This window comes from Phoenix dactylifera, chromosome 1 (assembly GCF_009389715.1).
Source record: "Phoenix dactylifera cultivar Barhee BC4 chromosome 1, palm_55x_up_171113_PBpolish2nd_filt_p, whole genome shotgun sequence".
In the NCBI taxonomy this organism is placed as follows: Eukaryota; Viridiplantae; Streptophyta; class Magnoliopsida; order Arecales; family Arecaceae; genus Phoenix; species Phoenix dactylifera.
Genome location: NC_052392.1, coordinates 569,568 through 593,692, shown reverse-complemented (window position 1 = coordinate 593,692; position 24,125 = coordinate 569,568). Strand labels below are relative to the sequence as shown.

The 24,125-nt window shown below is 47.6% G+C and overlaps 2 protein-coding genes and 1 long non-coding RNA gene across 4 annotated transcripts in view; 2 read left to right on the top strand and 1 right to left on the bottom strand.

Moving 5' to 3' along the window:
* Positions 1 to 4,889, bottom strand: part of LOC103698734 (putative disease resistance RPP13-like protein 3) — a 35,332-nt gene extending 30,443 nt beyond the window's left edge. Inside the window, exons 1-2 of one of the 2 annotated variants that reach the window (XM_039119673.1) lie at positions 4,162 to 4,889; positions 1,232 to 1,447 (exon numbers count right to left, since the gene is read on the bottom strand). In XM_039119673.1, the coding sequence (XP_038975601.1) occupies positions 1,232 to 1,447; positions 4,162 to 4,178 (233 nt within the window). In that variant the 5' untranslated portion in view covers positions 4,179 to 4,889. The remainder of the gene's footprint in view (positions 1 to 1,231; positions 1,448 to 4,161) is intronic. The other variant, XM_039119633.1, reaches the window with a different exon arrangement.
* Positions 4,890 to 5,488: 599 nt separating this feature from the next.
* On the top strand, positions 5,489 to 7,246 carry LOC103698733. Its single transcript, XR_602759.3, has 2 exons — positions 5,489 to 5,707; positions 6,953 to 7,246. It is a non-coding gene; the product is annotated as an uncharacterized LOC103698733 (long non-coding RNA).
* A 3,220-nt stretch (positions 7,247 to 10,466) lies between these two features.
* LOC120104192 lies at positions 10,467 to 14,301 on the top strand. Its single transcript, XM_039114824.1, has 2 exons — positions 10,467 to 14,195; positions 14,290 to 14,301. The coding sequence occupies exons 1-2, from the start codon at positions 10,467 to 10,469 to the stop codon at positions 14,299 to 14,301; spliced, it is 3,741 nt and encodes a 1,246-aa protein (XP_038970752.1).
* Positions 14,302 to 24,125: the final 9,824 nt, after the last annotated feature.

Below are 24,125 nucleotides of genomic sequence, written 5' to 3'. Positions count from 1 at the left end.
GCAACATGAAGAAATTCATCCTTTTTGGCTTCTTCAAGGCCATAGTCGCGCAACAGATCATGGATGCGTACGGACTCACAACTCCGCCCACGAGCCTTGCATCTCTGGACAGCCTGGATTAAGCACCTCTGCACCAACTCATCCAACCAATCCCTTGCGGTGTCTTCCATTGTTGTCGCTGCTCTTGCAATATGAAACCTTCGGCGACCCACAACCTAACTAATTTGGAAACAGAGATAATGGAATCCTCTGGAAACGCAGCGATGTACAAGAAACATGGTTTTAACGGATATTGGCAAGTCATTGTAACTTAAGCCCAATATATTGTGGCATTCCTTCCCATCTCTAGTAGATGCCCAGTTCATGCTCTGAGCTACTTTCAACCACGTATCGTAGCTACGATCTTTCCTTGACAGAAGGCCCCCTAACACCACCAGTGCAAGAGGAAGTCCCCACACTTCTTTGCAAGCTTCTGGGCCAATGCCTCCAACTCAGTTGGGACATCTTGATTTGGTGGAAATGCCTTCTACGAAAGAGTTTCCAGCTCTCCGTGGCATCTAAAAGCTGCAGTTCATGTGGAGGAATCCATGGCTCGGCATCTCTTGCAACCTCAATGTTACGTGTTGTAAGCAGTATTCTGCTGCCCTTGTTCCATTAGGAAATACTCGCTGCATTTCTCTCCAAACATCAACTCTCCATACATCATCCATCACGACCAAATACTTTTTGTCTCTAAGGAAATCACGGAGCATCTTTCTCACTTCTTCTTCACCCATCTGCTCTAAGTCTTCTTTTTTTTTTGATTCCTACTTTTTCCATGATGTCCTTCACGAGCTCAATGCCTCGGTAGCTCTGAGAAACTGAAACCCAAGCAAAGGTATCAAAATGTTTTGTAATTTCTTTATACACTTTTCTTGCCAGGGTGTCTTGCCAGCCCACCCATACCCACTATAGAAATTACACATCGTGCTTCTCATTTCCATCAAGCATTTGACTCACTATTTCTTTCTTATCATTCTCGAAGCCTATAACATCAATGTCATCATCATCAGAGTAAGGAGAGGATTCTCTGAGTGATAGCGAACTTCCATCCACGGCACTACCTTCACCTAGATTAGTAATGCCATATGTGGCTCTGCTCTCAGAGACACCATGGATCTTTTCCTTTATTTTTCCAATTTCAGAACCAATTTTATGTAGGGTGAACAATAAACAAGGTTTGTGCGAGTACCTGGAAATGGTGCCCATGAAGCCTCTCCTCTGACGCTGCCTCTCAGCCGTGAACCTGACCCTGTCTATGATGTCTTCCACTTCATATGCCACATCTCTTATCTCACGTATCCAATTCTCCAGTCTTTCGTCTCCCTTCCTCCTGGACTTGGCATCTTTGAGGAAGCCCTTCATTCGTTGCAGTTCTGTTCTGACCCATTCGACTTGATCCTTCACCCTACGCAAGAAAACAGCTTCTTGGATGAGAGGGTTGGCAAGCTGAGACACCACATTGAAACCAGAGACTCAGCCATATCTCCTTCCCTCTCTCTCTCTCTACTCAGACGAAGAAGATTTTAGAGGATGGTCGAAGTGCGAGGCCAAGAAGGAGAGACCTTGATCTGTGGGAAAGAAGTTCTCCTCATCCCATCTACGTGGGCCACCACAAGAGGAGAAATAGCATATGAGACACCTCAGTCAGTCCACCCGGGCCCCACTACCAACCACCGCGCAAGGAAAGCAAGGAACCCACTTTCCGCGAGTGTACAAGACACTTGGTTACGTAATATATATATATATATATATATATATATATATATATATATATATATATATATATATATTACGTAAATTTAGTTTAGGTGGAGCATTATGGCTCATGCAAGCTAATATAAAATGATTAATCTAATTGTACTTAGCAAAGTGCCTCTTTGTTACTTGTGCTTGCTAAGTTGGGCTTTAATTAGTTTGGGGCCGCTTGCTAGTGGGCCTGGGAGACCTGAGAGCCCACTGATCTCAGATCAAAGAGATCCAAGCCGTCTGGTGGATGATCTCATCTCAAATCAGAACCACCAATCAGACGGCTCATATCGCCCCAATGGTTCCACTTACATCCCCTTGGACGCGCCGCTGCCTCCCTTTCCTTGTTCATTCGCCAAGTGCAGAGCTCCAGTGAGATTCTCACGCCACCGCCGCCGCACTTTGGTCGGCCTCCAGAGGGAGAGCGATGGAGGGCGCGATGCTTCCGTGCTTCGAGTGCTTGGAGGGTTATCGAATTGGATGAAACAAGTAATGTATTGCACCATCAGCAGCCTTTCAGTCCTATCTTTGTATATTAGGGATTAGCAAGCAATTATCATGCTTCGCATGACGTCTCTAATGCGCGAACAATTGGCATGCTTTTGTATGGAAATAGCGTAATCTTTATTCATAGATACGTTAAGGATACACAAGCAACTTGTGAATTACTATAACTTTTTGTCTTTGCTTGCTTTAATATCTTGCATATTTACTTAGTACATATTTGCTGAAATTTTGTTCATATGTTAAGTATTCAATTCTGCTGCATTATTAGTTAAAGATTTTTGAAAAATCTGATTAATCCTTCCTCTTGGGCTGCATAACTGGGCGACAATGCAGTTTTTGGATAGGGTAGCCCAATGTATGAGGCTTCCATCATTGCATACTTTTCGAAGAGTTAGATGCATACTGTCACGTCCAAATTTAGAATATAACATGGCCGTGTTACTGAGGGGTGTAGCCCATAATAACACGAAACTAACAATTACATCTTAGCTTCCAAATCCATCGCAAACATAATATAATAAATAAAAGTCTAATTTCATCATATATTAAATAAAACCAATACTAGTTCAGAGTATCTAATCCAAACATAAATACAGAACTCCACGGTCCTTAAAATTCAAAAAGTCATCAACTACAAATTCATAGTCAATTAAAAATACTAAATTTTTTTTACAAAATCACCAACTCTCTGCAGCCTCTAGAACATGCAATTCATATGGATCAATAGATGGGTCGATAGACTTTGCAACTTCAATATTACGGGGAGTAAGGAGTACTCTACTTCCATTGTTTCTATTAGGAAAGACTTGGCGTATTCTTTCCCACACCAGAACTTCCATACGTCATCCATTACAACAAAATACTTTCAGTCTTGAAAAAAATTAAATAGCTTCTCTTTCAGCTCTACTTCTGTCATCTTTTCTAATTCTCCTGAAATATTGTCTTTTGCGATATCCTTTAGGGCTCGTTTGGTTCGCGGGAAGTATTTTCCCTCCTAGAAATATGATTCCTGGGAATCAGATTCCTAGGAAGAGGATACTAGGAAAGTACTTTTGGCATGTTTGGTTAACCATGGGAAAGTGACAAATTTCCAAAGTGCTTATGTTTGGTTGACCATCCACTTTCCTAGGAAAGTTATATATAATTCCTATTATGCCCTTAATAAAAATTAGGTCTTTAATGCCTCTTTAATGCTTCTTTAATGCTGAAGGGTCTTTTTCGAAAAAAATAAAAAATGAGTGATTCCCACCTCATGGGAAAGTAACTTTCTCATGTTTCTCATGGGAAAGACTTTCCCATGAAATGTGGGAATCATATTCCCATGGAAATACAACTTTCCCATCTCTTTCCTTTGAAAACTAACCAAACGAGACATTTCATTACTTTCCCGTTGACCACACTTTCCCCCCTCCTTTTCCTGCGAACCAAACGAGCCCTTAATATTGTTTTAACATCGTATTTCTGTGAAATAGTCAGCCAAACCGATGTATCGAAATTTTGTTTAACTTCATGTGTATTATAGACTTTCCTTGCAAGGGCGGTCTTATCGAGACCACCCATACCCATACCCACTATGGAAATTACACTGCGGTTTTTGTTCTCCGGGTCAACAAATAGTTCCGCTAATTTTTCCCATCATCCTCAAAGCCTATGACATCAGTGTCGTCAAAGTAATGTTCAGGGAGTTGTCTCAGTGCTCGCAGATTATCATCCCAATCATTGCTCTGCTCAACGCCACTTTCACCTAGATTAACAATGTCATATGTGGCTCGGCTCTTAGCGATACCATCGATCTTTTCCTTTATTTTTCCAATTTCAGAACCAATTTTATGTAGGGTGAACAATTGACAAGATTTGTGAGAGTACCTGGAAATGGTGCCCATGAAGCCTCTCCTTTGACGCTGCCTCTCAGCCGTGAACCTGACCCTGTCTATGATGTCTTCCACCTCATATGCCACATCTCTTATCTCACGTATCCAATTCTCCACTCTTTCGTCTCCCCGGCATCTTTGAGGAAGCCTTTCATTCGTTGCAGTTCTGTTCTGATCTATTCGACTTGATCCCTCACCCCACGCAAGAAAGCAGCTTCTTGGAGGAGAAGGTTGGCAAGCTGAGACACCACATGAACAACAATAGTCTCAGCCATCTCTCCTTCCCTCTCTCTTACTCTCGGACGAAGAAGATTTTAGAGGATGGTCGAACGAATGAGGTCAAGAAGGAGAGTCCTTGATCTCTGGGAAAGAAGTTCTCCACATGAAGGGAATCCTCCACCTTGCATCCACTCCTCAATCCCCTCTTCTGGTTCTACATGGGCCACCAGAGGAGAAACAGCATGGGAGCCGCCTCACTCGGCCCTCTCAGGCTGTGCTGGCCACATAAAACCCGGGCAACACTGCCACCCACTGCGACAAGCAAAGCCGGGCCGGAGGGCACCTCATCCTCCGACCGGCCCACGCCTTACCCTCTCTCCACGTGTCCCAACGTCGCGCCATCAGCTTCTTCCTGGGTCAGCTGTCTGGTCTTGGACAGCAACCAGCCTCACATGATGAGGTGGCCAAAGACAACCGCAAATCAGTTGCAAATCAATCTTTGGAGGTAAAATATTCCGTTAACCACCTTATCCATGTCTCCATGCTTTGATTAAAAAAAAAAAAAATTGCTAAGTTATTCTTTTATAGACAGCATCTATCTATAAAATAGATGAAAATACCTATGTCTCCGACTTAAGATTATGGGCCGAGGTCACCGCAGCCACAGCATATTCATAGAAATTTATTTCCATAAAAATACAAGATATTTCATCGTAATATTATAAAGCAAGTAGCTGAATAAAAAAAAATCTTTTTTAGAGAAGAAAATGCTAATTATTTCTGAGGACAGCTTCTTAGTCTAATTCCATCAATTTAAGGCCGAGAAAAAAAAAAGTTAACTAGACAATATTATTCCAATATTACGAGAATCTTCTCCACGTAGGAGGGTGCCTCTTTGTTACTTGTGCTTGCTAAGTTGGGCTTTAATTATTTGGGGGTCACTTGCTAGTGGGCCTGCGAGACCTGAGAGCCCACTGATCTCAGATCAAAGAGATCAAAGCCGTCTGATGGATGTCTAATCTCCAATGAGAACCACCAATCAGACGGCTCATATCTTCCCAATGGTTCCACTTACATCCCCTTGGAGACGCCGCTACTTCCCTTTCCTTGTTCTATTCGGCCAAGGGCGGAGCTCCGGCGAGATCCTCACGCCGTCGCCGCCGCTCTGGTCTGACTCCAGAGGGAGAGCAATGGAGGGCGCCACGCTTCCGTGCTTCGAGTGCTTGGAGCGCGTCGTCCGGTCCGATCTCTCGGCGGATCTCGTCTTCCGCTATGGGGTCTCCGACTCCGCCCTGCCCATTGGCTCCACCGCTGTCGTCCAGGTCTCAGTCTCATCGTTCCTTTTCCAGAATTTCGCTTCTTTATCGTCAACAAGTTCCAGAGATTAGATCCTTTTGTCTCCTAACGGAGGGTTTTGTGTCTTCTTTAGCGAAATTTCCTCCTTCTCGTTGATTTTATGTGTGGTTCTTTTCCCTCCCAGATCCGGCTTCAAAAATTCGAACTTTTTGTTTGTTTAACAGAGGTTTTAGTGTATTACCTAGCGAAATCTCGTTCCTTGCACTTTACTTTTTAGTTGGCTACTTCTTTCCTCTGGAGTTTGTTCTAAATATTTGATCTTTTTGTTCGCTAACTAACATTAGTGCATGCTTTCAGAAACATGCTGCTTTTCTGAATTCTTACGCCATGTGGTTTGTAACTAATAGACTGTTTTGTTGGGGTTTGATTGATTTAAGGGAAAAGAGATTAGATGGACCCTGGGTGATATTTAGTATTCATAAGTTGGAAAGGATAGATAGAAGTTGGGTGTTGAAGAGGGCTATCGAATTGGATGAAGCAAGTAATATATTGCACCTTCAGCGGCCTTTCAGTCCTATCTTTGTATATTAGTGGGATTAGCAAGTAACTTATCATGCTTCGCATGACATCTCTAATGTGATGCTTTGGTATCGAAATAGCACAATCTTTTTTCATAGATACTTTAAGGATACACAAAGAAACTTGTGAATCATATTTTTTCTTGTGTTGAAGATGATATTGGATAGTTTTGCACCGATAAATAAATTTTTCTTTTTAGTCATTTAACCATTAAAGTTTAATTTTGATTGTTAAATTCATCATTTGCTGTGCTTACGTTAAATTACCCGTCATGCTCTAAAGAAAGTAAACTAATTGCCAAAAGATGGCTATATCTATATAAGTTAGAGCAAGTATTGCTCTTTTATGTACCCAAAAACCCTTAAAGGAAATCTGAATATGAAGCTTAATTTCCTATCCAGATAATGACCCAGCTACTGAGCGTTGAAAGTTAGGTTTTGAAATGAATACTAACACATATTAAAATGAATGTGCACATGGGGAATATCTCTTCAGCAAGAAAACTGAGTTGTTTCACCAACAAATCAACACTTTGGTTTTTAAGTTCCTGAAGTCCCTGTTTTCAAGTGACATAAAAGAATTTACTGTCAATTTAGAGATTTCACTCGATCACATAGGAAAAAAAATATTGTAAAGTTAGAAAGGTTTAATGTTACGCTGAGGATTTTCTTTTCTTTTCTTTTTTTTGGTAGGTACAATGGTGTCCAAGTCATACTAAAGAATGCTGAAAGATGTTTGTCAAGGACTGGTGTAATTTAAGTAATTGAGATCTCTGAAGCTGTATGACATGTAGTAAAATTGACCATTCTATACAGAGTAAGATGGTGATTAAAAATAACTGCTGTCTTTGCCATAGATTACCTTCTCTCAATTTGGATGCAGAAATGATGTGGTTATTTTAAAAATTCAAATAGGTCTAATAAGATCTGTACGACTTTATTCATTCAAAACTGCCATAATTCATTATTTTAGTTCCTTTTGGTTAAGACATAGAGGATAACGTATGTTCCTCCAATCCTATATTCTTGTGTTGGATTAGTTGATCTTGTTAGTTTTAAGTGTTAAATGTGCCTGCCATTTTCTTTCTTCTTGTCTGAGACTGCTATAAAGTTGCTCCATGACTGATGTATAATGCTGATTTTTTTTTTTTTTTGACTCATAATCTTTCCATCGCTGCAGTCATATTTGAACCAGGGAGCAGACAATACTGCAGGGTAAATTAAATTTTCGCATCTTTCTCTGTTTGTTAGAAGCACGTCAGGCCAAGCTTAGATGTTGGGGAAGTAGCCTTCGCCATCAAACATCATTATCCATGGAGGATCAACTTAATGGAATAATTACAAAAATGATTACATCTTTCAACTAGCTTAAAATTAAACAATAAAAGAAATATCTCGTCTTAACTTCAACACTTTGAATTGAGTAGGAAAGAGAACAAACTGTGCTATTGGTTCTGAAGCCAATGGCACAAATCAACAAAAAGCTTCAAGCAACACCCATCCAACCTACAAACAGCAATAGGGGAGAGGGGGGGCCAAAACTAGTTCCCTAAAACGGTCACAGCAGAAATTTTCTATTTAATAACCATCACAACAGAAATTTTCTATTTAATATTCAACACAAAAGTATTCGGATTACACACATCCACCAATAAATTATTAAGAAATTTCTATTCGGTGGGCTTATCAAATCATACATCTTTTTAGAGCGGAGGAGGATGGAATCGGCCGGTCGGCGCCGCAGAGGAGGAAGGAGGAGAGTGTTGAAGACCCTCGCAAGCGCCACCGTCGGGGCCTTCAACCAAGGGGAAATACCGGCCCGGAGGAGGACCACGAAAGGACATGCCAAGGTATGAGTTTACTATTTTGCTTGGAAAGCATTGGCCGAAGCCCATTTACGCTTGGCCAAGCCTTGGCCAAGCCCCTCCATGCTTGGCCTAGCCTTGGCCAAGCTCTTCTCCACTCGGCCAAGCTCACCCATGACCGTGCCCAACCAAGGCCGCGCCCGTGCCCACGCTCGAGCGCGCCCAAGACATGCCCAAGCATGCCTCAGCCCACTGCTGGGCGCGCCCAGGCCATGGCTGGGCGAGCCCAGGCCACAGCCACACTCAGGCCACGGCTGGGCACGCCCAGGACACAGGCCGCGCGCCCAGCCGCCCGCCCGCGCGCCCAGGCGCGCGCCTGCACGCCCAGGCGAGGTTCGGGCCAGCGAACCTCGCCGCTGACCGCAGGGCCCGCGCGCCCGCCCGCGCGCCCGCCCGCGCGCCAGGCCGCGCGCCCGCCCGCGCGCCAGGCCGCGCGCCCGCCCGCGCGCCCGGCCGCGCGCCCGCCAGCATGCCCGGGCGAGGTTCGGCCCAGCGAACCTCGCCGCTTGCGCGCGCGCCCAGGCGCGCCCGACCGTCCCTGCGCGCCGCCTGCGCGAGCGCCCACGCGCGCCCGACCGGACCTGCGCGCGCGCCCACGCGCGCCCGACCGGCCCTGCGCACGCCGCCTGCCGCGCCTCGGCGCCCGTGCCGCGCCCTGCCGCACGCCTGCCGCGCCTCGGCGCCCGTGCCGCGCCCTGCCGCACGCCTGCCGCGCCCACGCGCGCCTGCCGCGCCCCTGCCGCGCCCCCTGGCGCCCTGCCGCGCCCCCTGGCGCCCTGCCGCCCCCTGGCGCCCTGCCGCGCCCCTGCCACGCCCCCTGGCGCCCTGCCGCGCGCCCAGGCGCCCTGCCGCGCGCCCAGGCGCCCTGCCGCGCGCCCAGGCGCCCTGGCACGCGCCCAGGCGCCCTGCCAGCCAGCCTGCCGCGCCCAGGCGCCCTGCCACAGCGCCCAGGCCGTGCCATAGGCCTGCCAGCCCCCTGCCAAGGCCCCAGCCGGGCCAACAGCCTATGTCCAAGGCTTGCCCATGCCTTGGCCAAGCCTTTGGCCCTTCTCATGCCATGAAGACCCCTATGCCTTGGCCACTCTTGGGCCACTTGGGGAGCACTATAAATAAGAGGGAATGAGGCTCTTTTGACCATCTTACATCTTTTATCTTGCATCTTAGCACTTGTTGTATTTCGGCCTTAGTGGCTTGGGAGGGACCTTGTCTCTTTGTATTCGGTCTTGGGGTTTGTCCAAGACTTGGGCTAGGGGAAACCCATCATAGTTTCCCTTAGATATTTTGCTTGTAAGCTTCATTTTGGGAAATAGAATCAATCAAGCGTTCCTCTAACTTTCTCCACAAATACTCTTAAGTTTGATTGTTTTCTTCTCAAGCCAAGGGTCGGGTCAAGCTGCAACCAGTAGACCCTCCCCTTGCCTTGATTCCCTCGGCTACTTAAGAGCTTGGCACACCGCGGCACAAGCTCAACTACCTTGGCGTTACCCGATCGGCCCTTTTCCAACAACTTTAAGGCATCCGCAAGGTGCGCACGAGCAAGACTTGGTGTGGTGGCTTGGGGGCCGAAAGCCACCCTCCAACATTGGTGCTTTCATTGAGAGACTTCCGAGGGAGGTCTCTCCAAAGAGGTAACGCCCTTGAAACCAAGAAATTTTCAATTCGGGGTGGAATTAAGGAGTACTACTTTCTTGCATGCTTAGAAGTGAGCCTTAAGATTCCTACTACTTCTTGCACTTAGACTTTCTTGTTGTGAGTGTGGGAGGGTAAACTAGAAGTTCTTTACTTGCAAGTAGTACTTAAATTTTGGCACTTTAAATTCCTTGCTTGCAAAAGGGAGTGAGAACATTTTTGTTGTAAAGAGGACGGTTTGTTCTTCTATTTTGCTCATCATAGGGATAGTGCCAACGGGGAGGCTACTGGTAGTACCCGGCGCTATTTGACCCAACTATTCGGTGTTAGGGTATAGAGGGACGGCACAAGAGGGAGGCTACTGGTAGTACCTCGTGCCCTCCTAACTACACCGGGTAGGGAGCAAGTAGAGCAACAACACGTTACTCTCGGGTTGTGAGGCTTATTTGTTGTAAACCATTGTTGTAATTGGAGTTGATTGAGTGGTGTACCTTTCAAAAATATATATAAGAAGGAGGGTCGGTTCATCCTTTGGGTGACGGCCAAAGGAGGTTTGGAGGTGCATTTGTAGAAGCAAAACAATGGAGTCGGGAGCTAATTCAAATTCTCACCATGCTCGGCTAGAGGCATTGGAGGGGAGTTCGGCCCACCTAAACCGAACCCTTGAAAGCCAAAATCGAACCCTAGAAAATCTATCCAATACCCTAGCCGGGATGAATGCTCACTTAGAGAGGTTAGAGAGGAGGATTGGAGAAAAAGAAAGAGAAAGAGAGCATAAAAGATCAAATGATGAGGAGCCATGGTCGCACGCCTCACGGCGGGGTCATGGAAGGGATGAGAGGAGAAGTGATGCGGAAAGCCTACGAGCTAACCGAATGGAGGAGCTAGATCACCGGAGGCCTCGGAGGAGAGGAGGAAGAATTGAAGCCCGGGGGATAGAGATTGAGAGGTGGATAGAAGAAGAGGGACCTAGCCATAGTGAAGAGGGGAGTGAACCCGAGGGAGATCCATTCCATGACCAAAGGCCTATAGGCCGGAGGAACTTCATGGAAGGAAGAAGGAGGAATGAAGACTATGATGAAGATTATGCTAGGGGCCCAAGACACCAAGATAGAGGGCTAAGAAAACCGAAGATTGACTTTCCCAAGTTCGGCGGTGGTGATCCTTATGAATGGATGGACAAAGCCGAGCAATATTTTGATGTCTATGAAGTACCAAGGAGGGATCGGGTCACATTAGCTAGTTTCCATCTTGAGGGAAGAGCTAGCCGGTGGTGGAGGTGGATCCGTGACCTATATGAGAAAGATGGCAAGAGGCTTGGGTGGACGGCCTTCGTGAAGGAGTTCATGTCACAATGGGGGCCTTCTCCCGTTGTGAATCATCATGGCCAACTCGCCAAGCTAAAGCAAGAAGGAAGAGTGCAAGCATATATTGATGAGTTCCGGCTTCTACAAACCATGGTGAGTGGATGGTCGGAAGAAGCATTGTTGGGCACTTTTCTTGACGGCTTGAAGCCTTGGCTTGCCAAGGAGTTAAAGTTGAAGCAACCGGCAAGATTACAAGAAGCTATGAGGATGGCCGAGATCTTGGACCAAAGCTATGGCATGGAGAAGAAAATGTCCAAGGAAAGCTTCAACAACAAGGCCTCTACATCACTACCACCGAAGGGGCCTTGGAAGGGGAAAGAAGAAGTGAAGAAGTACAAGGAGCGGCCTCAACATGTCAAGAAGCTTTCTAGAGATGAGCTCCAAGACTACATCAAGAAGGGACTATGCTTCAAATGTGGTGACAAGTGGAGCCGGGGCCATCAATGCAAAACCGGTCAAGCTTTCCTTCTAGATGTGGGCTCCGAGGAGGAGGAGGCTACCTCGGAGGCTTCGGAGGAAGAAGATGAGGAGGAGCAAGACCATGGGGCTGATTTTAGCCCGAGAGAAGAAGAGGCCGAGCTATCCTTGCATGCCATGTCCGGAGTACAAAGACCGTCCACCATGCGTTTGATGGCATGGGTGGGCAAACATGAGGTATCTCTCTTGGTAGATAGCGGTTCATCCCATAATTTTATCAACTCCGGAATAGTGAAGAAGGTTGGATTGAAAGGGGCGACCGTGGAGCCCTTTGAAGTAAAGGTCGCTAGTGGGGAGAAGCTCAAATGTCAAGAGGTGGTAAGGGATGTTCGCATGAATATCCAAGGAGTAAGGGTCAAGGCCGACCTACATGTTCTTCAACTAGTCGGCTTGGACGTGGTGTTGGGCAATGCTTGGCTCAAAGGCTTGGGGAAGGTGCTAACCGACTATAGCACCATGACTATGGAGTTCAAGCTTGGAGGCCAAAAGAAGAAGTGGACCGCCATGAGCAACAAAGAGGTGCGGTCTTGCGAAGCCAACATGATAGAGAAGCTATGCAAAGGAGGAGCTTCTTGCTATGCCATTGTGGTGACCGGCCAACACCAAGAAGAAGACAAGAAAGAAGATGAGTTGGAGGGCATCCCTCCAAAGATCCGAAGCTTATTGGAGGCTCACCATGATGTTATGAAGGTACCCACATCTCTCCCACCTCCAAGAAGCTTTGATCACCCTATAAGATTGAAGAATGAAGCTACACCGGTGAACGTTCCACCCTACCGGTATGCTCATTTTCAAAAAGAGGAGATAGAGAGACAAGTGGAGGAGATGTTGAAGCAAGGATTGATCCGCCATAGCACAAGTCCCTTCTCATCTCCGGTTCTACTTGTGAAGAAGAAAGATGGCACATGGAGATTTTGCACCGACTACCGGGCCTTGAATGAAGCAACTATCAAGGATCGATTCCCCATTCCCACGGTGGATGAGATGCTTGATGAACTACATGGTGCAACGGTCTTCACCAAACTTGATTTAAGGGCGGGGTACCACCAAATTCGAATGAAGGAGGAAGACATTCACAAGACGGCATTCCGGACACATTCGGGCCACTACGAATATCTTGTCATGCCATTTGGCCTTTGCAATGCTCCTTCCACATTTCAAGCTACAATGAATGAGGTATTCCGGCCTTACTTGAGGAAGTTCATGCTAGTATTTTTTGATGATATCTTGGTCTACTCCCACTCTATGGAAGAGCATGTCAAACATTTGGAGGTTGTGTTATCCATCTTGGAGAAGCACCACTTCTACATCAAGCCTTCCAAATGTGCCTTTGCCCAAAAGGAGTTAGAATATTTAGGGCACATCATATCGGGAGAAGGTGTGAAGGTGGACCAAAGGAAGATTGAGGCTATGGTGGATTGGCCTCTACCCAAGAACATCTCGGCTCTTAGAGGGTTCTTGGGATTGACCGGGTACTATCGGAGGTTTGTGAAGAACTATGGGTTGATTGCTAGACCTCTAACTTCCATGTTGAAGAAGGGAGAATTTGAATGGACTCCGGAGTCGAGAGAAGCATTTGACAACTTGAAGAGGGCCATGACTCAAACACCGGTCCTAGCACTTCCGGACTTCTCTATTCCATTTGAAGTCTACACCGATGCAAGTGGAGATGGCATCGGAGCGGTCCTTGTGCAACAAAAGAGGCCCCTAGCCTTCCTCTCCAAAGCCTTGGGCCCCATGAAGAAGGCGTGGGGAACATATGCAAGGGAGCTACTAGCATTGGTGCATGCCGTCAAGGTATGGAGGCCCTATTTGCTTGGGAAGAAGTTCACTATTATCACCGATCAACAAGCATTAAGGCATCTTTTGGAGCAAAAAATTGTGACCCCGGATCAACAAAAATTCTTAGTCAAACTACTTGGCTTTGAATATGACATTGTATACCAACCGGGGAAGGAGAACAAGGTGGCGGATGCACTATCAAGGAAAGAAGGAAGCCCAATGCTTTGGGCGGCCGAAGGAGAAGAGCCTACTTCCATGGCTCTTAGTGGGATCGAATGGAGGATTTGGGACCAAATCCGGGAGGCAAACAAGCTTGATGCTCGAGCCTTGGAGATCAAAGAAAAGATTGAAGCTTCAACCGAGGGGGTGGCCAACTACAAGCTCAAGGAAGGACTCATCATCTACAAAGGGTATGTCTATGTACCTAATGTCCCTAATTTGAGAAGAAACATCCTTGATCATTTTCACAATAGTAAGGAGGGTGGACACTCGGGTTGGTTTCGCACTTATATCCGAGTTAAGCACTTCTTCTATTGGGAGGGACTTAAAGCCGAAGTCAAGGCATTGGTGGCCGGATGTGAAATTTGCCAAAAGATCAAGTATGATCCAAGGGCACCAATGGGTCTTCTTCAACCACTCCCTATTCCAAGTATGATTTGGGAAGACATCTCTATGGATTTTGTTGAAGGATTGCCTACTAGCAAAGGGTATGAAGTCATCATAGTGGTAGTGGACCGACTAAGCAAATATGCTCATTTCATCCCCATCAAACACCCCTACACGGCCAAGTCAGTGGCTACATCATTTGTGGAGTCGGTAATCAAGTTGCATGGTGTCCCAAAGAGCATAGTATCCGATCGGGATAGGGTATTTATGAGCACATTTTGGAAAGAATTATTCACACTTCAAGGGAGCATATTGAAGACAAGCTCATCCTATCATCCTCAAACGGATGGGCAAACGGAGGTAACCAACCGGACCCTTGAACAATATTTAAGATGTTTTTGCCACAACCAACAATCCAAATGGGGAGAGTTCATTGTTTGGGCCGAATATTGGTACAACACTACCTTTCATGCATCTATCAAAACTAGCCCATTTGAGTTAGTTTATGGGAGACCACCTCCGGGTTTGCACCGACATGAGAGGGGGACGGCCAAGAATGAAGAAGTAGAACAAACATTGGCCGGAAGAGATGAAGCTCTAACCAATGCAAGAAGGGAGCTCAAGAAGGCCCAAGAAAGAATGAAGAGGTATTATGACAAAAACCGAAGAGAGGTAACCTTCAATCCCGGAGATTTTGTTTATTTAAAGTTACAACCTTACACTCAAAAATCTCTCAAGAAGAATTTTAGCCACAAACTCTCTCAAAGGTTTTATGGGCCATTCAAAGTAGTGGAAAGAATGGGAGAAGTAGCATACCGGTTGGACTTGCCCACTACTTCATTGCTACATCCGGTCTTTCATGTGTCGCTACTCAAGAAAGCGGTGGGTGACCCTTCATTGATAGAAAAAGACTTACCCACCTATGATCATGATGGAAGATTATTACTCCAACCCAAGGAAGCCATTAAATACCGCATTTGGAGGAAAGGGAGAGAACGAAGAAAAGAATGGCAAGTCTTAATCTCATGGGAAGGTATGCCAAAAGAAGGGGCCACTTGGGAGAATTATGAAGAAATAACCCGGCGATACCCACATTTTATCCTTGAGGACAAGGATATTCTTCAAGGGAGGGAGAATGTTGAAGACCCTCGCAAGCGCCACCGTCGGGGCCTTCAACCAAGGGGAAATACCGGCCCGGAGGAGGACCACGAAAGGACATGCCAAGGTATGAGTTTACTATTTTGCTTGGAAAGCATTGGCCGAAGCCCATTTACGCTTGGCCAAGCCTTGGCCAAGCCCCTCCATGCTTGGCCTAGCCTTGGCCAAGCTCTTCTCCACTCGGCCAAGCTCACCCATGACCGTGCCCAACCAAGGCCGCGCCCGTGCCCACGCTCGAGCGCGCCCAAGACATGCCCAAGCATGCCTCAGCCCACTGCTGGGCGCGCCCAGGCCATGGCTGGGCGAGCCCAGGCCACAGCCACACTCAGGCCACGGCTGGGCACGCCCAGGACACAGGCCGCGCGCCCAGCCGCCCGCCCGCGCGCCCAGGCGCGCGCCTGCACGCCCAGGCGAGGTTCGGGCCAGCGAACCTCGCCGCTGACCGCAGGGCCCGCGCGCCCGCCCGCCGCGCGCCAGGCCGCGCCCGCCCGCGCGCCAGGCCGCGCGCCCGCCCGCGCGCCCGCCCGCGCGCCCGGCCGCACGCCCGCCAGCATGCCCGGGCGAGGTTCGGCCCAGCGAACCTCGCCGCTTGCGCGCGCGCCCAGGCGCGCCCGACCGTCCCTGCGCGCCGCCTGCGCGAGCGCCCACGCGCGCCCGACCGGACCTGCGCGCGCGCCCACGCGCGCCCGACCGGCCCTGCGCACGCCGCCTGCCGCGCCTCGGCGCCCGTGCCGCGCCCTGCCGCACGCCTGCCGCGCCTCGGCGCCCGTGCCGCGCCCTGCCGCACGCCTGCCGCGCCCACGCGCGCCTGCCGCGCCCCTGCCGCGCCCCCTGGCGCCCTGCCGCGCCCCCTGGCGCCCTGCCGCGCCCCCTGGCGCCCTGCCGCGCCCCTGCCACGCCCCCTGGCGCCCTGCCGCGCGCCCAGGCGCCCTGCCGCGCGCCCAGGCGCCCTGCCGCGCGCCCAGGCGCCCTGGCACGCGCCCAGGCGCCCTGCCAGCCAGCCTGCCGCGCCCAGGCGCCCTGCCACAGCGCCCAGGCCGTGCCATAGGCCTGCCAGCCCCCTGCCAAGGCCCCAGCCGGGCCAACAGCCTATGTCCAAGGCTTGCCCATGCCTTGGCCAAGCCTTTGGCCCTTCTCATGCCATGAAGACCCCTATGCCTTGGCCACTCTTGGGCCACTTGGGGAGCACTATAAATAAGAGGGAATGAGGCTCTTTTGACCATCTTACATCTTTTATCTTGCATCTTAGCACTTGTTGTATTTCGGCCTTAGTGGCTTGGGAGGGACCTTGTCTCTTTGTATTCGGTCTTGGGGTTTGTCCAAGACTTGGGCTAGGGGAAACCCATCATAGTTTCCCTTAGATATTTTGCTTGTAAGCTTCATTTTGGGAAATAGAATCAATCAAGCGTTCCTCTAACTTTCTCCACAAATACTCTTAAGTTTGATTGTTTTCTTCTCAAGCCAAGGGTCGGGTCAAGCTGCAACCAGTAGACCCTCCCCTTGCCTTGATTCCCTCGGCTACTTAAGAGCTTGGCACACCGCGGCACAAGCTCAACTACCTTGGCGTTACCCGATCGGCCCTTTTCCAACAACTTTAAGGCATCCGCAAGGTGCGCACGAGCAAGACTTGGTGTGGTGGCTTGGGGGCCGAAAGCCACCCTCCAACAGAGAGGAGGTTGCGGACGTGCGGTCACTCGGCACCGGAGAGGAGGGACGAGGAGAGGACCTTGACGTCAGACGTTGCTCAGCGTCGCAGAGAATAAAGGTCAGTCGCTCGTCGTCGGAGAGGAGCTAGGGCTTGATCAGGACACAGAATAAGGAGGAGGGAGGCGGCCGCTGGTTTTGCTGTAAATTTCACTTCTGACGATGCTTATAAACGGGGTGGTTCTATATACACCCCCCCTATTGCTCAGGACACCCCCCAAAAATTAAAAAAAAATTAAATACTCTCTACACCCCCCCATTTGCTAAGGACACCCCTAAAAAATTAAAAATTCCTAAATTACCCCCTACCCTCCCCACCCCCTCACCTAAATTGCTCTCTACACCCCCCAAACCCCCCCCACCCCGCTCTTCCCCTCCAAAACACCCGCCGGCTTATCCCTTCCGCCCAAAAAACCTCGCCTCAAGCACCTCGCCGGCGGCCAAACCCCCTCCGTCTCCCTTTGAACTGTTCCGCCCAAAGCACCTCGCCAACGCCCAAAACCCCCCCGTTCCCCCTTCTCCCTCTCGTCGCCGGCATTCTCCCGATTTCCGACCACCTCGCCGGCTTCTCCCGGAACCACCTCCCCGGCCATCTCCCGAGCAATGAGCACCTCACCGGCGCCTCCACGACCACCTCGAGGTAGCTCCCCCCCCCCCCCCGCCTCCCCAAATCGTTCGGCACTGGTTCTTTGAACCAGTGCCTTCGGTTCGGCCCCATGGGGCCGACCCGCTGCAATTGGGTCGGCCCCATGGGGTCGACCCGCTGCAATTGGGTCGGCCCCATGGGGCCGACCAAAATACATTGGTTCGGCCCCATGGGGCCGACCCAATGTATCTTGGTCCCCATGGGGCCGAATCCAAATTATTTTTTTTTTCTGTTGCTAGACTAAGGATTATTTTTATTCCCAAATTTTAGCCTAGATCACGTCCTTAGGGTGAATTGGATACCCAACATCAAGGACAAGTTTTTCATTACTAGATTAGATAGTAATTTGAGAAGTAGGGATAATTTAGAATCATTATCATATAGCATTAACATGGTGCATCCAAATATGATGATCTTGTTACCTTCATCGATGTCATTCTTGATCTTGGAATGATTATCTCATATCAAATGCTCTATCAAATAATAAAACCACAACATTAGTTAACGAACAAAAACTAAAAACAAAAACTAAGAACTGCGGCATAGTTTTAGGTAAAGTCTATTATTGAGTTATGTCTTGAGTTTACGAGTCGTATACTTTTGAATTATCATTTATGTATGCAATTGAAGTAACATTGAATTATTTATCACAAAACCCAATCATGTAGATTCCAAGAAGTAACTTGTTTCTTTTTTGGCTTGTTTTATCATTTATCATTTATCATTTATGTATGCAATTGAATTATTTTCTTTGATATAGCCTAACATTGAATTTCTATATTTTCAGACATGGATCCCGGTCCCTCCAGAGTTAGACCTACGGCGTCAGCTAGGAGACGTCGTGCTAGGATTGCTTCTCCCGAGCCTGCTCATATGCCATCGCCCTCTCCTGAGTCATAGCATGATGATATGCCCGCTAGGGGCGAAGACGATGAGTCCGTTGGACCATGTCCAGGAGGTCCAGAGGATGAGTCCGTCCTGATCAGTTTCAGGACGCATATAGCAGCTTCCATCTGGAGGCAACAGGTATTGTTTATTTGTTATAGCATTATATTTTGTTTATTGATGTTTTATAAAGTAGTAGTAATTATACATTTATATTACAGGAACGGGCTCCACTAAAGTGTATGAACCATACTGCCAAGGTTGGTGAATGGAAGTGGTGGTCTTCAAACCAACCAAATACCAGGTTCAAAGCACTATTGAGGCAGTCGGGCCTCATAGAGTTAGTACAGTGCTCTTATCGATTCACCGATAAGATTCTGATTTCGGGCTTCGTAGAGAGATGGCAGCCCGAGACGAACACCTTCCATATACCATTTGGCGAGATCACTATCACGTTGGATGATGTATCCGCCATTTTAGGGATTCCTGTCGCAGGTGCCTCAGTAGCAGTTTCTCCTGAGAGGATGAGTGATCGGGATGCTGAGGAGCTACTTGTGGAGTTGTTGGGGGTGTCAGCTGGAGACGCGCGTCAGGAGGTACTGTCATCGCGCGGTCAGTCTGTGAGGATGGAGTGGCTGAGGACTCAGTTTCACTCTGTATCTGATAGAGACATCCAGCAGAGGATAGAGTGTGCAGCACGAGCCTATTTGTTATTTTTGTTAGGCTGCACACTCTTTGCTGATAAGAGTGGGACCAGGGTGCCTATAGCGTATCTGTGTTTACTGCGGGATCTGGATAGGGTGAGCACATATGCCTGGGGTACAGCTGCCTTAGCATATTTGTATCGGCAGTTGGGGATTGCGTCGAGGTCATCAGTGAGACAGATCAGTGGTTATATGACGCTTCTGCAGGCATGGATTTATGAGCATTTTCCAGCACTCAGTCCTCACCCGTCGCTTGAGTATACTGATGCCAGTCCCCGCGTGCACCGCTGGATGCCCGGTACTCCATCCCGTACCACGATGGACCATTTAGTGGTTCTACGTGAGTCATTGGACCTTTTGAGCATCGATGAGGTACGTATCATATTACCATTTGCTTGTGTTTGTCAGTACTTTTAATATGCGATATAGTATAAAACTGAAATGGACCTTTTGTTTTGCAGGTTATTTGGGATCCCCATCATCGGCTTCGGGGAGATCGCCCATATGTTGATATCGCATTTTTTAGTGGCTCCATCAAGTGCCTTGATATCGTAGAACCCTATCATCCAGAAAGGGTTCTTAGACAGTTTGGTCGTATTCAGACCATCCATCGAGCGCCACTAGCCCCTACGCGAGCCAACAGAGGTTCCACAGCAGGCTCGTACCGGATACATTACTCCTATATGGATCAGCTTTGGGAGCGGTGGGAGGACCACGTGCTGAGCCAGGCGAGCAGGAGCCACCCAGTTACCCGGCCATCAGACAGCGTACCGGGATACATGGAGTGGTATCTCCGTATCACGCACGTTGCAGTTCAGCCTCCTCATCTGCGCTCGAGTACTCATTCTGGAGCTAGGGAAGGTCATGATGATGCTGACATGCACCGGCGGCGTATTGCAGATGCACTCGGTATCAGTACCGACATTGTACGGATGGGTCCCTCAGAGGCTACGTCACTAGGTGCCGGGCACCTATTTCATGCTATTTGTCAGATGCATCAGTTACTTCTGGGTGATGAGCCTGGCCCGAGTACAGCACCCTCTCATTCGGATCCAGCACCCTCTCATTCGGACGTACAGCAGTACACGCGTCGACGACGGCGTCATAGGGATTGATGATGGAGCCTTTATTTTGATTATGTAGCTTCGACTTTTTTTTTTGTGTAATTTGAAACTGTTGATATTAATGAAAAATATATATTTTTGGTACATTTACGTGTAATCTTTGTAAAGCCTGGCCCGTTCTATTTTACACAAATATAACAGTGCACATAACAATCAATCTAACAATGCGAAGACAGATATTTTTTGATTTATATTGATGATGGAGTTTCACAGTACATGACTCTAAGAGCCCAAAAAAATTTACAACTTTCAAAAATTGTACATATATAAACAATCAATCTAACTCTACTGTCTCGCTAATTATAACATTAGGTGAGATGCTCTCTTTGAACTGTTGAATTCGGGCTTCATATGAATTTTTCCATCCGGTAGCACAAGGAAGATGATATTTTCGCCAGTTGGTCGCTACTGGCGGAACGGGATGTCCCGGCAACAACAACACCTTCAAAATTAGAAATAAGAAAATATTAATAGCTACAAAATTATAAATAAGCAAAATTAAATAAGCAAAATTAAATATTCGCAAGTGTTGTGAACGTAGTACCTCAACAAAATGATTTCCATTTACGAATCCGATAGCGATATCTTTGCGGGATAGAAGAGGTACTGGCACAGAACGGAGAGGTAGGAAGGTCAGACATTGTTGCAACGAGAGATGGTATAGGACAACATTATAGCAGGATGCTATAAGATGACCCATGTCCGGCATAGTCATCCATCTGTCATATGGTGGACAATCATCATAATATGATAATGCATGAGTGATCTCAGCAATCGTCCCTTCCATACCATATAATGTGCAATAGTGGTCCGAATGACATTGCAACTCTTGCAATAAATCCTTCCTAACACGCACCCAGTCATCTTCTCCAAATCCCAGTAAGTCAGCTATTGCCCTAAATTCGCAATTCCCATCAGCTTTTACATCCTTGATATGCTGGATGTATGGTCTCAAGGCAGAAGGAATAGCATCAATATAGATAATGGGCGTATGTGACTGGGCTCTAGTACGAAAAACCTGCAAATAATATCAAATGATAGAAAATATGTAACAATGGCAGAAATATCCAAATAGTTATCCGTCTCAGCACATCCCGTACTGGCACGGCACGGCACGTCCCGACATGTCCCGTATCGGCACATCTCGGCACGGCACGTACCGACATGTCCCGTATCGGCACATCTCGGCACGGCACATCCCGTATTGGCACATCTCGGCACGGCACATCCCGTATCGGCACATCTCGGCACGGCACGTCCCGACATGTCCCGTATCGGCACATCTCGGCACGGCACGTCCCGACATGTCCCGTATCGGCACATCACATACCGGCACGGCACGGACCGTCCCGTAGACGTTGTGATACCTATTGTAAGGAAATAAATATTTGGTACTTACCTTTTGCTTGGGCCGCCTCTTTTGAATCTGAGTAGATGGATTGCGGATGGTAACTTTCTCAACACCAGGTGAATTACTATCCTGTCCAGATAGAACCAACTCAAACGCAGACGGGTCACGTCGAGTAGACGTATCAACCTTCATTGAAGCGCGCCCACGTGAACCGGTCTTCCGTTTTGCAGGCTCTAAAAGAGGTGTACTATCTGGACTTGCAATCTCTCGTAACTTCTTGATCATCTGCAATTGAGAAGCCCCATCTAACTTCTTGAATCGTAGCGCAATCAAATCTAACTCTGCATCACAACTCAACTGAATTGGCTGCACGGGGGGGGGGGGGGGGGGGTAGGCACAATATCAAGTTTCCTGCAATGAGGATCTATGCAGTTGAGAGGAATGGGCCGACCTTCCACCCTGTACCGCGCAATCTGGTGAGCACATGGTATACCATGTGTGCGTCGAATAGCGCACCCACAATTTGAATCATCAAACCCAACTGAATTGGCTCGTTTCGATTGGGCGAGGACATGATTTAACGCACTTATAGATATGAAACCTCGCAACTCTTTGAATTCAGCTGGCTTGAAGTTGTGCTGCACTACCAATAAACTCTTCTCCAATGAGGCTTTAACGAAGCTGTGCTGCAACTCAATCAATCCATGTATTCTAGTCCAAGATGACTCGAAACTTCCTTGGCTTGATCCAAGCTGCTTTTTGAGCTTTGCATGTGCACTCTCGACCCTAGTAAACAAATGAAAGTTAGATATAACAATTGAGGCAAATTAAAATTAAATGAGTCTTTATTTGTGATACCTATTTGTCGTCACATTTCCGTAGTGCCTGCATGTATCCGTCCACGCCGCAACAAATCTTTTCTTGTATTTGCTCAGCCAAGTATCTGACACATACTGTAGTGCATCTGGATAGGTACCGAACTCTCTCTGCAGTGCACTCCAGCGATCATTATACTCGTCTTCCGTGGAGGACAGCACTAGTACATTCCAACTCATAATAAATTTATCCCATTTCTCCTTTAATTCGAAAAATTTTTTGCACTTGGCCAAAACATTCCTACTAATATGCCATCTACATAATAAATGTCTAGCAGTAGGAAATACTCTATGAATTGCATTCATCAAAGCCAAGTCTCTATTTGTAACAATCAACTCAGGCAAAACATCATCAGCTATGACACTGCGCAATCTCTCTAATGCCCAAGTATAGCTTTCTTCCCGCTCAGAATTTAAGTATACAAAAGCAATTGAAAATGTCATGTCAGTAGATGTCACCCCCACAATCTCTAAGAGCGGAAGACGATACCTATTCGTCTTGTACGTGCAATCCATTATCAACACACGGGGAAATGCACGGAACAAATCAATGCTGCCAGGGTGTGCCCAAAATAAGTCATGCACAACATCCGTATTAGTACAATTCCTATGCCACTCAATATATTTAGCCTCTGATAATTTACCTAATAGATGTTGCATTTCAGACCTCCCGGCTTTCTCTACAACCTTAAACCGTTGACGTACATTGTAGATAGTCTTGATAGTCGTAACATTGAGGGCATCTCTTTCCTTCAATGTGGATAATATGTCCTTTGGACGAACCAAACTCTTCGACATATCCACTAACAATTCCGTCTCCTGCTCAGATAATCTCCCTGCATATGAGTGCCCCTCCAGATTCTCTGCAGCGGGATGATTGTGCACTCCACATACGACCAGTAATATCCAATCATCCGCAGTATCCAATTTCTTTCCTCTTAATGCAAAAGGGCATCCACACTTCTTTGTCCCACAGGCAGTCTTTATTCGCTTTTCTTTTTTGGTTCGGTACGTCCCACCCCTCTCACAACCTAACGTAATTCTGGGTTTCTTAGAAATGGTACCTGCATCGGATGATTTGATTACAACAACAAAACCATTTCGCCTCCCAGCTTCACGACACCAATTACACAAGTCCTCTCTACTCTTGAAGATCTATATATTAAACAATTTATGTAAGTACACAGTTGTAAAAATAGCTCGCTAAACTAATACAAAATTGCACAATACATTATAATACCTCGTAAGTTGTAAATTCGCTTGTGTAATCCAGTACAAATTCTGATCCAATTATACTCGATTCGGTTGTAGCATAGCCCTACATATAAAATAATTTATCACCAAGAATTAATGAATCAGAGGATCTGTTCGGCACAAAATTCAGCACGGCACGCGATTTGGCACCAGAAGCCTTCTGTTCGGCTGCACAGTGCCGAACAGAAGGCTTCTGTTCGGCTGCACAGAGCCGGACAGAACCCTTCTGTTCGGCTGCACAGTGCCGGACAGAAGCCTTCTGTTCGGCACTGTGCAGCCGAACAGAAGGCTTCTGTTCGGTTGAGGGTTGCCGAACAGAAGGCTTCTGTTCGGCACTGTTCAGCCGAACAGAAGCCTTTTGTTCGGCGATCCAGTGCCGAACGGAGCACGAACCGTGAAAAAAAAAAAAATCGAAACAAGGTGGAACACGTACCTTTGC

Excerpts from the sequence above, each read along its gene's own strand:
- LOC120104192 (XM_039114824.1), top strand. The coding sequence starts at position 10,467 with ATGAATGCTCACTTAGAGAGGTTAGAGAGGAGGATTGGAGAAAAAGAA.